Raw genomic sequence first — 14,634 nt, forward strand, 5'->3', positions numbered from 1 at the left:
TGAGGGGAAACATTAAGGGAAACACTGCGAGGGGACTGAGGGGAAACATTGAGGGAAACACAGTGAGAGAACTGAGGAGAAACAGGAAAAACACACTGAGGGAACTGAGGAGAAACACTGAGGGAAAACAACAAGGGGACTGAGGTGAAACAATGAGGAAATTGAGGAAAAACACAGCGAGGGAATTGAGGGGAAACATTGAGGACAACACAGTGAGGGGACTGAGGAGAAACATTGAGGGAAAACACAGCGAGGGGACTGAGGAGAAATATTGAGGGAAAACACAGTGAGGGAATTGAGGGAAGACATTGAAGAAACTGAGGAAGAACACACCAAAGGAGCTGAGGGCAAAAACTGTGGAAAAACACACCGAGGGAATTGATTTGCAGAAATTGAGGAAAAACACACCGAGGGAATTGAGGACAAAAATTCAGGAAACTGACAAACACACCGAGGGAATTGAGAACAAAACTTGAGGAAAAACACACTGAGGGAACTGAGGACAAAAATGGAGGAAACTGAGGACAAAAATGGAGGAAACTGAGGAAAAACAAACCAGGGGAATTTAATTCCCCTTTCAAGGGAATGAAAGGCTCTCCAAGGAGTAATTTAGAAAAGGCCTACCCCAGCACCTTCAAAAAATTCACTGGGTGTGATACCTTTTGGGGACTACCTAAAAACAGAGGGCAGACAAAATTAAGAGAATAAAAAGCAGTTCTATTTATTGAAGAGCCTTCAGGTACATTTTGGGCAGAAAAACCCCCCAGGGGCTACACTCAAAAATGGACTCATGGTTTCACACTTTTATAAGTTTGGTCCATTTGCATATTGGGATTGAATCTTCCAATTCCAGCTTCAGCTAATGAAGTCATTGTCCCCAAGTTTGTTCCCCCAACTCCCTTTTGTTTCCATCTCTCAGGCCTGAGGCAGTGAGGTGTCTTTGATTGCCAGGCCTGGAGAGGAATTGTTGTTTCTGCCCAAAATGGGAAAGCAGCAGCTCACACTGTGTGTGGAGTTTAGAGTTCTACACTAAAGAACTGCGGGGTTACAAACAGATGAAAAATATAAGAGCTAAAATCCTAAGGGACCAGCTGCATCCTCTGTGCTGAGAGGGCAGCATAATCAGTCTGGAATTACAAACTTTTTGGTGCAGAATTTTAAAAAATGGGGGAATATAAAGAGGGTGCAGCAGTGAGGGGCAGCCCCAGAAAGTGCCAAGCTCTCCCAAGCAATTGGGCAGAAGCTCTGCCTGTTCCCAGTTTTGGCTCAAAACACCCCAAAATCCCTGTTGGCTGTACTGCATGAGCAGCAGTAGGAACTCAGACCTAAAAGAAATCATGATCTTTTGGGAGGTTTGATGTAAAAATCCACTTTTTCTTTAAAGAAAATGCTTGTGTTATGGAAGTTTTGTGGGTTTGGGCAGGCAGCTGAATTGTCACTCACCTTTCTGGATCCAGGGAAAAAATCCTTCAAGGCCTGAGGATCGCTGCAAAAACCAGAAAAAGGTTTAAGGAGGCAGTGCCAACACCTAATTAACAAATTAATGTTAATAAATGCTGCAGTTAATGATGGACAGACATTTATGGCCCAAAAATTATGCTCTATGACCAATTTAAAGGATCAAGTGGGTTTTCAGAGGCCAGTTTTTGCCTCCTATATCACTCACACCCCTTTTTCTCCTTTCCTCCATAATGGTACAAATCAGCAATTATCGACACTTTCATGATCAGAACAAGAAATTAACCATTTGTCAAAGTACTGTGTGGGCAACAAATGGAGCCCTAAATGCCACAGCTCTGGGTAAAATAACTGAAAAATGGGGTTAATTCCCATTCCATCGTTATTCTCTGTACTATTGAGGTGTTTCCAGACCTTTGGAGAATATTTTCCACCCATTTCAGGGCTTTTCAGCCCTTTTGGAGAACACCTCAGGGGGGTTTTGGCTCTGGGAGACCCAGCCCAGCACCAGAGAAGCCCTGATGGAGAGGAGGGTGGTGGAATCCCCTTTCCCACCCCAACCTTGTGGGACTTACTAAAACGCATCTGGCACGCCCCAGCTGTCGTTGGCACCTCTGTCAACTGCAAAGAACAGAGAGAATGTTGTGTCAGGAGAGCAGGGGGCTGCTGGTGATGATGATGATGATGATGATGATGATGATGATGATGATGCTGGTGACCAGACCAGCAGACACCTCAAGAAGAGGCTCCCCTACCCCCAAGGGCATCAACCCACAACCAGGAACCTGGAGAAGTTCCAGGGTGATTCCTCATCTGTTCATCGGATGGAATTCACTCAAGTTCTCCCAACAGAAGCTCACATTTCACCCTGAAACCCAAACCAGCAGGTTTTTAGCTCATTTTCAGCTCTCCAAGGGGCACTGGTACCTTCCTAGGGGTACCTGGTGTGGGATGGTCCTGAGGATCCTAAACATTGGGAGCATCTGGAGCTGGATGCTGGCAAAGCTTGGCAAGAACTCACCTTTAACGTCACTAATTTATGCACCTTGATCCCTAAAATTCCACTGTGGTAAAATGGATTTGGAAGGATTTGAGGATTTTCTGATGATAACCTGGAATCAGCACCAGGCCACCTCCTCCCAAACCCCTTTTGATGAGCAGATCTGAGAAACCCTGGTTTTGGGGTTTTCCCTCTTTTCCTTAGATCTGAGCTGGATTTGGAGGTGCAGCAATATGAAACTGCTAATAAAAATCAAGGAAAACAAGAAAGCAAACTTCCATTAAAACAATAAACTCTACAGATAAAAAAATGTTCTGCTGTCATCCCCCAAAAGGATGTTTATGAGGATTTCCCCCCTTGTCATTCTCCAGTGGGGGGATATGTGCATTAAGGTGTTTTGCAGCTACCTCAGTCTCTGTGAGAGGAGTTGAGTGAGTTAAAGCCAGTGATCCCACATGAGGGATGGCAGCCCCTGACCTTGGGGCTGCTCCATGGGGGCTTGGAAATCACATTGGGAGCATTAAATTAGACCCAAAATATTCCATATTATTTTCACTGATTCCAAAGGAGCACAGTTCTCACGAATTAAGGTGCAGGGGTGAACACCAGGGCCTGAAAATAACCTTGAAAATAACCATTAAATAAGGCCTTGGAGGGGTCAGAGTTCTCCCTGTAAATATAAATACCTGGCATTCCTTAAATCAAAGTGCTTACTTTGATCTGGGGGGTTCAGGGAAAAAAGGAAACTCCATGGGCGGCACCTGGCCATGGCTGAGGGCAAAATTCCCTCGCTGGCACGTTGTTATTTCCGAGGGCCACCTGGTTGTGTCATAGGGCTGCATTAGCTGCTCTGAGGGCCACGTTCTGTTGTTGGCAACCATTCCAGGACTGGGGTGAACGTTCCCTTGTGGCCACCCTGTCACGTCTGGGGGCCAGGTTCCGTTGCCATGGGCGAGGAGCAGCAGCGATGCCGTGTGCCCCAGCTGCACTCATAACATGATTTCCACCCTGGAGCCCTGTCCAAGGGGGATATTTTGGAGTATTTGGTTGTGAGATGAGGAAACAATGGGCTCACGTGAGAATGATGCCAAAATCCAGGTTTATTTCCACAGCTGGCCTTCCACGGCACTTCACACCTTGTTAAAGTAAAACCTGGTCACTGGAGCAGTGGGAAACACATTGGGATCCACAGGGAAACATCCTTGGAGAAACCATCTTAATGCAGCTGATGGTTAATCACCACCATTACATCCATATCCGTACATATAAATACATGCTTTATATACATATAATGCATTACAGTGTTGTTTAATTAATTAATTGCAATAAAAATTCAGAAGTTTTGAACAAATCCTGCCCCGGTTCTTGTCCCCAAATTTATTTGCAGTCTTTGATGTCATTGACTTGAAGGATTTGGGGCCATCTCAACCTATCTGAGGTGACCCCTGGTAGATTTAGGATATTCCACAGTTCTGAACACAGGAAGGGAAAGGCAGGGGGAAAAAAAAAAGGAGAAAAGGGAATGGGTGGAGCAAAAGGGAGAGGAAGGGAAGGACGGAAAAAGCAAATGGGGAAAATGGAAGGGGAAGAAAAGCAAAGTGGGGGTCAGTGTAGATGTTTATATTGATGATGTCTTTTTACTTGTTGCTTTTGTTCCATTTTGGTCTTTTGGGAGTGATGTTGAGGAACTGTGGAGTTACTTGTGCAGTTTTACCTTTTTCATGCAAAGGTTGTTGACAACTTACAAAAGAGGAAAAAGAAAAAGAAATAGAGAAATAACCTCTTTTGCCTTCTTGTCTCACTCCAGCACTGCCGGGTTCTGCTAAGCCTCTGCCCTGGAGTGGGGGGATCTCCCCATCCCAGCCTTGCTGGTGCACCCAGCTTCAGGACATGAGAGTTCTCAACTTTCCCAGCCCCTGGGCATCTCCAGGGACAGAGATCTCCCTCCACACCCTGCCTGGGGCTGCTCCAGCTCAGTGCTTTTCCTCCACTTTCCTCCCCAGCCCATGGCCTTCATGCCTGCTCACAGCCCCCTTGGCAGGGAGTAGGTCCCTCCCTGAACTCAGTTAAAGCCCTTGGGGTGGTGGGGGTGGGAATGGGGATGTAAACTTTGGAGTGAAATAAAGGCAGAACCCATCCTTTAATTTAGAGCTCTGCCAGCCCCCCTTCAGCTTTGCCCTCCTCTCTGTAGGGCCAGAAGTGGAATGAGGACATGCGTAGGAGAAGAAAGGCTGGGGAGGAAAAATGGACAATTAAAACCCCTTTTGCTCATCAGCCCATCTCCATCCCACTGCCATCTGCTCGTTCCTGGAGAGGTCATTCCCTCCTTTGTCCTCACCCAGCTGATGGCCAGCCTGGCAGCTGGCACTGTGGGCATTCATCCTCTGCTGCCAGAGCTCACACTCAGCACAAGGTACCAACACCAGAGATAGCAAGAAATCCAGCACAAGTTATCTCTTGCTGACTTCACTGACTTTTTTTGAAGCATTGCTTTTTGATCAAACATGCCTCAGATTTTACAGAATTGAGGCCACACTGATGTGATGCCCACAGGGATGCATTTCCTTGTGAACCAGGTGTCACAGACCCCTCCAGGACAGCTCCCTCTCTGCTCCACAGAAGTTATTTATGGTGTTGTCACAGAAATGGACATGGAGAGCAGCCACTGGCACTGAGAGGGACAGACCAGCATGGTCTGGCTTGGGATGAGAGCTGAGCTCACAAACAGACAGCTCTGCTCTGTGCAAGCCCCAGAGCTCAGGCATGGGGAGTCCCTGATCCACAGCACGTGGGTGGCTCTTGCCTTTTCAGCAGCAACTGGAATAGATGGCTTCTAGAGAACCAAAATCTCTCCATTCACCATCATTTCATCACGAGAAGGTCCCAGTGTGCTGTGATGAGGGTGAGAGTGCTTGCCCCTCCTCCTGTGTGATGGCGTGGGTGCTGCCTTTCTTTTAACCTGGAAATGCAACTCAACATCATTTTAGTAAGGAAATATAAAAGTGGATCTTTATTTGAAGGCCTTCAGGGGCAGGTATGGAAAGATGCCCACAAAAACTCACCCCCACAGGGGTGAGGACATTTTTAAAGGTTTTAGGAAATTAGTGTAGCTGGTAAAAATCACAAATTAGGAGGACAAGTGTGATGCAGTTTCCTCCCAGGTCAAGCACTTTCTCTGGAGTCTCCCCTTTGCACTGGCTGTGCTCTGTCCATGAAATGTATCTCAAGAGTTGTTCTCAACTTAGGTAGCCTGGAAGAACCAAGATAGCACAGGGGCCTTGTACCCCTGGGGTTAGGAGCTCTGGAATTTGTCTTTGTGCCTTGGGAAAGGCCATGGAAAAGTACTGGGAAAACCAGCCACTAACACAATAGGTGACAGAGCTCCAAATGTGAAAAATACAGAGTACATAGAAAAGAAAAAAAGGGAAACCTAAAATGGCATCATGAGTGCCCGTGTTACACTGAGAAGCACGGCAGCCCCATCAGTCCAGCTCTATGGCTCCACTTCAACAGCTTCTTGGGCAAGCTGATGTATTTCCTCCTCCCAGTTGGGAGCCTTGAGACATGGAGCTGCAGGTTTAATGTTCTGCAGCACAGCTCTGTCATGGTTTTTAGTGTTCTCCAATTTAGTATTTCTGCTGCTTCCCCTTGTCCTCTGCCTCCAGCTGGAGGCACAAAAGGCAGAGATCATGGGTTGAGAAAAGAACAATTTACTGGAAACAGCAATGAGATAAGAAAACTAACACTAACAGCAACATTATTAATAGTAAAAGGTATGAGAAAAGAAGGATTTGCATGGAAAGCCTGTCACAATAATCAATACCAGCTACCCTGACACTTTTTCTCGACCAGAAGGAACCCCTTGTCCCTGGAAGATTCCCTTCACCCTTGTCCCAGCAATGATGTTCAGCCACTGTTGACCAGCACCCCCAGGTCCTTCTCGCCTGGGCCACTTTCCAAGCACTCTGCCCATCCTGGAGTGCTCTGTGGGGTGACTGAAGTGCAGGACCTGGCATTGGTCTTGTTGAACCTCGTACTGCTGGTCTCGTTCCATCGATCCAGCCTGCCCAGAGCCCTCTGCAGAGCCTTCCTACCCTCCAGCACATCGACACACCAGATTTGGTGTGGTCGTGAATTTACTGAGGCTCCACTTGATCAACTCATCCAGATCATCAGCAAAGACATTAAACAGGAACTGGGCCCCACACTAATCCCTGGGGGACACTCCTAGTGGCCAGATGGCAGCTGGATGCAGCACCATTCACCACCACTCTCTGGGCCCTGCCTGGCCATTACCCAGGGAAAAGTGCAATAAATAATCTCTGGGTTAACAAACCCAGACAACCTCTGGGTACAACAAAAATTATCCCCTGTCCTGGCCAGAAGCAGGACTGGCTGTCACAGTGAGGGGCAACGCACCAGTGTGAGGCCAACCAAGACTTCTGGAACAGGATGGATCCCATCTTCCTGATGCCCAACATCACCCCAGGAGATGCAGAGCACCCACAGCTACGACAGGACTGTAGCCAGGACCCACCGGGGCAGTGTGGAGGGGCCAAGACTCAGCACTGCAGCCTTTTCTGGGTGTGTCTATCCAGGGCTGGGGACAGCAAGGACACACCTGCCACTGACCCACAGTCCAGGGGGGTTGGAGAGTTGAGAGCTGGCAGACACAAGGTTTAAAACCCAAGTCCTCCTTTGGAGGGCCCAAAGACATTTTTTACTGCTTGAAACTTTCATTCCAAAGCTCAGTCACAGCCCTTAGGAGGCTTTGACTGCTCTGGCTGCTGCAGGTCCTGGCAGCAGCAGGAGCTCTGCTGGCCCATCATCAGCCCTTCAGCATCAGCACCTGCATGGTTCAGTGACTTCCAGCTGCCAGGATGTGATGGCCACAGGGCCAGCAATGTGTGCTGCCCTGTGTCACAAAAGTGGCAGAGATGTGGAACTGTGACTGGTGATTGTGAGCTCACCTGTCCAATGCTTGGTATCCTGAGGAGTGGGCCAGTAAAAAACCTTTTGGACTGGGCTGGCCATTGGGATAACTTGCCTCTTTCCCCTGATCCTTGTATGCCTGCCTTTTCCCAAGTATTCTTTGTCATTGGCTGCAGCCACAAGCACCAACAAAATGCTTCTGACAGCTGAAGGTGCTTTTGGGTAACATTTGGGGTTTAAAAAATCCGTTTATTGAGCTATAAATATTTCCTTTCCCAACAGGTGATCTTTCTGGAGGAGGTTCTGATATCCTTTGTCATCCATAGCTTTTCATTCTGTACCTGAGAGGAGCAATGGCTACAACAAGGAATTACTTCTTTGAGTAACATTTTCACCAGCTGGGTTGGATTTCGTGAATGCCCACAGACCACGGACATGGCCACTGCTGCATCCCCAAATGTTGATGTGCTGACAGCCTGGAGTAAATTCTGGGGCATTCCCTAAGAGCAGCCAACCCAGGTGCTGCTTGTTTTCATCACATTACAACCAGGAAAAGTGAAGATCTGATAATTGGAGGCTCTAGAGGGAAAGGAAGGCAGCCCGAGGCCCAGAAATCAGTGTGGATTTGTTGGATTTTGTCAGATTAAGCAGGGGAAAAGCCTGTTTTCCAGAAGTGCTTCCCTATCAGTAGATGGCAGTAGGGTGTTAGGTTTCCCCTGATGTTTCTGGGTTGGGGGTTAGAGCTGTCGTCCTTGGTGTCATATAGTGAACTCAGCATTTAAATATTCACCTATGGAATCACAGAGTCAATTAGGTTGGAAAAGACCTCTAAGGCATTGAGTCCAATCTTTGACCAAAACCACCAAGGTAAGCTCCATATCCAGCCTTTTCTTCAACACCTCAGGGATGGTGACTCCATCACCTCCCTGGGCAGCCCATTCCAGTATCTAATCACTCTTTCTGTGAAGAAATTCCTCCTGATGTTCAAGCTGAACCTCCCCTGGGAGAGCTCCAGACTCTGTATCCCTCTGCAGAGCCTTCCTACCCTCCAGCACATCAACACACCAAATTTGGTGTGGTTGTGAATTTACTGAGGCTCCACTTGATCAACTCATCCAGATCATCAGTAAAGACATTAAACAGGAGCTGTGCCCCACACTAATCCCTGGGGGACACTCCTAGTGGCCAGATGGCAGCTGGATGCAGCACCATTCACCACCACTCTCTGGGCAGTGCCTGGCCATTACCCAGGGAAAAGTGCACCTCTCCTCCATTGTCCCCCACTGTCCCCCATTTTCCCCTGCTGCCCCTGGCCCCAGCTCACTGTCTCCCTCACCTATTGTCTGATCTCTTTTCAAATGTTGTTTGCCCGCAGTCATTGGCAAGGGAATGACTCCACCACAAAAGACCCTTGTTCCCCCGGAGAAGATTTGCATGGACTGGCGGCAAAAACGGAGACCTGGAGCAGGACTTTACAACCTTGGTAGTACTTGCTACCTCAACGTCATCCTGCAGTGCCTGACATACACTCCCCCTCTGGCTAATTACCTGCTCTCTCGTCAGCACAGCAGGTTCTGTGAGTACTTTCAGAAATATCTCCTTTTAAATCTCTTGGGCTCATCCCAAGGATTCCCAGAAAGTGCAGGTGGGTTTAGGAGAACACCAGCCCTTCTTTGTTAGCCTCAGGAGCTTAGGTTCCTCAAACACCCAAACTAAAAGCCACTTGTCCTATGAAGGTGCATTCATTCTCACTTCTTCTTAGCCCGACACCTCTGTCCCTTGGAGCTGAACCCTCTTGGTTTATTGCACAGAAAACTTGTGCCAGTTTAGCCTCCCTGTGAAGAACATTTTCTATGCACTAAAATGTCCTGGGCTTCTCAGGACATGGCACTTCAGGAGAAGAGGAGTAGAGAGTCTTTACAATTTCAAGGCCTCCACTAGGTTTTCCACCTGGGGATGGTTTTGCTAAGCTGAGCCAGATTCCCTCCTCCCTCAGGTAGTCAGCAGGGTTTCTGCATGATGTGCATCATGGAAGATCATGTTCGGAAGGTCCTGTATTCCTCAGCCAGTGCCATCCGGCCGAGGGCTGTCATCAGGGACCTCAAATGTAAGCAATTTCAGGTGCTTCAACAGGTTTTCTTTCCTTCTGTGAGGGGAGAACTACTAACTTCTTTCTTAGTCATAGGAGAATTTAAGCCTGACATCCCAGGAGACGCCTACGAGTTCTTACGCTGTACTCTCAATGCCATGCACAGAGCTTGTCTGAATGGAAGCAGCGAGTAAGCACAGAAAAATTCCCTTTTCAATGGTCCTGAATCTGTTGGACTCCTTGAAGTGCTCCCATCAAGGAAAACCTACACCCAGGGCTTTCAATGCTAAACTCTTGGAGGAGGTAACTCTCTGCCTTGCCATTTATTTCCAGCTTGGACGTCTCTTCCCAAGAAACTACCATCATCCATCAAATATTTGGGGGCTTTCTGAGATCCAGAGGTATGCTTCCACAGCTACTGCCCTGCTTGGCATTCTCTGTGCCCTTATGTGCCTGTGACACGCAGCTGGTCCTGTGAGGACTGGCCTAGGAGTACCCGTGAGCATAAACTGACATCAATTAACTTCCCTCAGCATTTTGATTTTCCTTCCAGTCACATGCCTGAGCTGCAAAACAGTTTTTGATTTCTTCAAGGTCTTCCTGGATGTCCTTCTGAAAATCAAGGTGAGAGGTTTGCCATTGTGCTTCAAGAGGTCCCAAGGCCCCTGTAGCTTTCCAGAACCAAAGTATTTGTCTCAAAAACCTCTTTTGTGAGCACAAGGGATCTTGGTGGTGAGTGGGAAGGAGAATGGACAGTGTCCTTTTGCAGAGGCTGTGGCACTGGTCTCTCTGTGGTGCTGGGTTTAAGTAGCATTATCCCCTCTGCACCCTTGGTGTACCCTCCTCCCTCTTCCCTTTGCCCTCCCTCAACACCCATCTGACAAAGGATTTAGGAACCTCCTCCAGAAAGATCACCTGTTGGGAAAGGAAATATTTGTAGCTCAATAAAATGATTTAAAAAAACCCAAATATTACCCAAAAAAGCACCTTCAGCTGTCAGAAGCGTTTTGATGGTGCTTGTGGCTGCAGCCAATGACAAAGAATACTTGGGAAAAGGCAGGCATACAAGGAGCAGGCTGATGGGTTGGATCAGTTTTCACTTCTGATGCCCCTGCATGCCATCAGTAGCTGAACTGAGCAGTGGCAATGAGAGGGAGCTCTAGGTGGCCTCAGGAACCCCTGGAACACAGGGAAATGTTCAGTATCACACCCTCTTTCTGTCTCCTTACAAACACTGCCTGGATCTCCCTCAGCATCAGCTGCCTGGGCCTTCCTGTCAGCTCTGGGAAATGTTTGGGTGAGGGCATTTCCCACAGCTCAGCAGCTCCTTTCTCACTCCTCCAGGGAGCTTCATCCCTCACCACAGCTCTGGAGGACTTTGTTAAACCCAAGGACATGGACGGGAAAAAGTTCTTCAAATGTAGCAAGTAAGAGGATTTCTTACAATACATTAACCCCAGATTCTGCAGGAGGGGCTGTGTGAAATCAAGCAGAATCAGTTTCTCAGGTTTCATGCACAATAATGGGATGCAGCTTTTTAAATTATGGCCTCACAGCCTGGAATAGCCTTAAAGCTAGTGCCAGGGTGTGAGAAAGGACCGGGGGTCTGGCACTCTTGAGGTAAGGCTGGCTTCATTTCAGCACTCAGCTCTGTGCTTGGGTTCAAGGTGCAAGAGGAAGGTTTCAGCCTCCAAGGTGGTCACAGTCCATCAGGCACCCAGGGTCCTGACGGTGTGTCTGGGAAGGGCTGATCATCGGAGCAGCAGGAAGCTCAGCCAGGTCTGTATGCAGCCAGAGCAGCTTCCTCTTTGGAGAGAAGATTCCCCAAGGCTCTGTCACAAGCTGCTTATGTTGGGCTTTCCGTGTTCCCTCCCGGGGACAGGAGACTTCCCGTGGGAAGCCCAGCCTGGACTCTGCTCTGGCAGAGAACAGTTTCCTCCCACCCAACCATTACATGCCAAAGGCTGTTTCATGTGGTACCTCAGGAACATTCCTGAGCCATCTTGGTTTCTCCATAGGTTGTGGAGTATCCTGAGTACTTGGATCTTCGGCCATACACGTCTGACCCAGCTGGAGAGCCCATCCTCTACTCCTTGTATGCTGTTGTGGTGCACACTGGTCACACCTGTCTGGGTGGACACTTCTTCTGCTACACAAAGGTGAAGAGTGACTTCCCTCCTGGCAGGGAAGAACGTGTGCTGGGAAGTCAGACTATCCTGGCAGTGTTACTGGCAGCCAAGGCTTTGGGGAATTCCTGCTTTGGGGCCGGATTGGACTTGTTTTGGAGTGCTCTTGGTTTGGCAGTTTTCTGTGCAGAAACACTGCCCTTCCCTCCAGAGATGGATGCCTTCCTTTGCAGGCCAGCAATGGGCAGTGGTACAAGATGAACGATGTGTCTGTGGATAGCTGTGGCATCCACACAGTTCTGGGCCAGCAAGCCTATTTGCTGTTCTATGCCAGGTAATACCAGCGTGACGTGTCCACAATTTGTTTCCTTCTCCTGGCTTTGCTCTTTGTGTCTCATCCTCCTGAGTGTTTCTGCCATAGGAGACAATTCCTCCCTGCATCCTTCAGTGCTGTCAGTTCTGAACTATCCCACACCAGTCCTTCTCTTCCCTTGCTGGGCTTCAGGCTGCTGTCCTGTGTAAGCTGCTCCTTGTCTGCTCTCTGAAGATGGCTAATGCAGGGAAGAGAACTTAAAGGGGCCTCCAGGAAAGGTGGGGAGGGCTCTTCCTCAGGGACTGTTGTGACAGGACAAGGGGTAGCAATTTCAAAGTGAAAGAGGGAAGATTCAGGTTAGATATAAGGAAGAAATTCTTCCCTGTGAGGGAGGTGAGGCCCTGGCTCAGGTTGCCCAAAGCAACTGCTGTGGCTGCCCCATCCCTGGCAGTGTCCAAGGCCAGGTTGGAGAGGGCTTAGAGCAACCTGGGACAGTGGAAGGTGTCCCTGTGCATGCCAGGGGGTTGGAATGGGATGAACTTTAAGGTTCCTTCCAACCCAACCCTGTGGTTCTGTGAATCTGTGAAATGGAGGCTGTAGGGGCTATAAAGACAAGGACTTCCTAGCACAGGGACAGACCTGGTAAGAAGGCCCCAGGTGTCTGAATTTACCATTGGTGACTTTGGTTCTCTGTCATAGAAACCACTCCAAAAAATGGCTGAATCCCAGATAAGTCTGCAAGAAATGCCCTAAACAGAGATCCCTTTTTTGTTCTTCAGGTGCTCCAATTCACAAATGGAAGAAATGGCATCTTCTTCATCGGTCCCTTCCTTCCTCAGTCAGGGGGAGAGCAGCAGCCAGGCAGGTCCTGCAGGACCACAGGCTCTGCCTGGTAGGGTTAGGGTGACAAACAGCCACAGGAACAGTGTCAGAGAGAGGAGCAGATCCCCCCAGTGGGGCAGTGAACGCCGCAGAAGTTTCATGAACACCACCAGCCGCAACAACTCAGCAGGGAAGAGGAGGAAGAGAATGAGTCCTTCAGATCACAACAACACTGAGAGCGATGCCACAGCTCCAGAGCCCTCCAAGAAGAGCCTCCAATCTTCTCCAGAACACAGGACTGCTGGGGAACAACCCCTGCCAAGAGAGAGACGGCAGAGCAGACCCTCACAGCAGGGCTACGAGTTCTACAGAAGGTTTGTGAAGCTCAGGGAGTACCACCAGTCAGAATGTAAAAGGAGGAAACACTCATTTGGAACCTACAAGCATAAGAGCCAGAACTGTAATTAAAACCCTTTCTTGGCCTCTCATGAATATTTTACAGGGTGTTTCCCTCTCTTTAGGTTTTGGGGCAATCGGTGCAAACACGCAGTGAGGGATGTGGGTGTGATGGGATTTTGAAAGCTTGCATGAGCCCACCTGGCAATTTCATTTTTTTAATATGAAGCTCAAGTCACTCAAAGGAACATGGGCTGCATGAACCAACAGTGACCAGGACTGAAAAGGGCTGGACAGCTGGGCACCAGGGTTGCTGCTCAGCAGCACCAAGTCTAGTGTGGAACCAGGAACAAGCAGTGCCTCCCAGGAACCAGCACTGGGACCTCTCCTGTTTAACATTTTCCTTAACTAATGGTCTGGAAGCTGGGGCAGAGGGCACCCTCAGCAGGCTGGCAGATAACACCAAAATGGTGGTGTTTAGGCCAGGTGCTGTGTGCACCTTTACATTTGTGCTCTCTTACTGAATCCAGCTCAGTAATATTCATCTGGAAACAGAAAAAGGAGGAAACAGTTTCACATTGACTTCAAAGACAGCAACAACATCATGCAAACCAAGGTTATGAGCTTCCCTTTCAAACTCAATGTCCTATCACATTTTTTCAACCTTGCAGAGCTGCTGAAACTAAACTAACTGTATCAAATGTAAATATTGGTCACAAAAGGTTCCAGCTCAGCAAGCTGTTACTGTCTCTACATTTAACTTGCATCCTGGGAAAAGCAACACATGTTCTGGAGCTTGGCACACTTCTGGAGTTTGGCACTGTCCTCACCTCAGGTGCAGGTCCCATCACAATCTTCCACTCCTGCAGAGCCTAGCTGCAAAAATTAGTATGTCCAGCAACTGCTCCCACACCAGAGATCCTAGAATAAAAAGCAAGTGCTGCCTTCACTTTCCCCTTCAGCCTCTGAAGTGCAGCACACCCAGCTCTGTGTGCTCGGCTCAATGGACCCTCAGGCACTTTCACAGGGTCCAGTTCCAAAGCTAAGAACATCCAGGAGCTGAAAATGTGCAGCACAGAAAAGGTTCTGGAAAAAAGAGGCAGTGCTGGAATTGACTTTTGCAGCCTGTAAACTGCACAGTCAACAATGAGAGAATTCATCTTCTTTCCCAGGAATGTCAGCATCACATTCTGTCAGTCTCCAAGAGCCAGGCCCCACAGGGGAACCCCAACATGATCCTCACTGCTGCCACACCAACGGTGCCAGGGCACAAAAGCTCTTGGCTTTCACCTGGCAAAGGTCAGCGCTCATAAAAGCACCACACAACGGCGCTGTGGACTTGCAAAAGAAGCCAATGGTCCTTGCCTGTCTCTAAACCACCAAAGGGCAGACCCGAGCTGAAAACGTCACTGCTCTCAGATAAACTGTCAGGACAAAAAGATTTCACGGACCTTCCCCTTCCAAGTACAAAATCTTGTTTGCACCACACTCAAACAAA

The 14,634-nt window shown here is 48.6% G+C and overlaps 1 protein-coding gene across 5 annotated transcripts; it reads left to right on the forward strand.

Moving 5' to 3' along the window:
• Positions 1-5,193: 5,193 nt before the first annotated feature.
• On the forward strand, positions 5,194-13,232 carry LOC135285450 (ubiquitin carboxyl-terminal hydrolase 17-like protein 6). 5 transcript variants are annotated; one of them, XM_064397741.1, is made up of 13 exons: positions 7,378-7,523; positions 7,673-7,909; positions 8,195-8,257; positions 8,766-8,966; positions 9,387-9,497; positions 9,570-9,669; positions 9,813-9,880; positions 10,033-10,103; positions 10,824-10,906; positions 11,147-11,258; positions 11,498-11,638; positions 11,839-11,939; positions 12,698-13,232. In XM_064397741.1, exons 4-13 carry the CDS (start codon positions 8,780-8,782, stop codon positions 13,206-13,208), a joined length of 1,485 nt encoding a protein of 494 aa, XP_064253811.1. In that variant the 5' UTR covers positions 7,378-7,523; positions 7,673-7,909; positions 8,195-8,257; positions 8,766-8,779; the 3' UTR covers positions 13,209-13,232. The 5 variants fall into 5 exon arrangements, with proteins under 5 accessions (XP_064253813.1, XP_064253811.1, XP_064253810.1 ...); XM_064397743.1 differs by lacking the exons at positions 7,378-7,523; positions 8,195-8,257 and adding an exon at positions 5,194-5,360; XM_064397740.1 differs by lacking the exon at positions 8,195-8,257.
• The last annotated feature ends 1,402 nt before the right edge of the window (positions 13,233-14,634 follow it).

This window comes from Passer domesticus, chromosome 23, assembly GCF_036417665.1.
Source record: "Passer domesticus isolate bPasDom1 chromosome 23, bPasDom1.hap1, whole genome shotgun sequence".
Taxonomy (NCBI): Eukaryota; Metazoa; Chordata; class Aves; order Passeriformes; family Passeridae; genus Passer; species Passer domesticus.

Coding starts and splice junctions, on each gene's coding strand:
- LOC135285450 (XM_064397743.1), top strand. CDS start 8,780: ATGACTCCACCACAAAAGACCCTTGTTCCCCCGGAGAAGATTTGCATG. Junction 9,498..9,569: donor TGTCATCAGGGACCTCAAAT/GTAAGCAATTTC, acceptor CTTCTTTCTTAG/TCATAGGAGAATTTAAGCCT. Junction 10,104..10,823: donor ATGTCCTTCTGAAAATCAAG/GTGAGAGGTTTG, acceptor TCACTCCTCCAG/GGAGCTTCATCCCTCACCAC.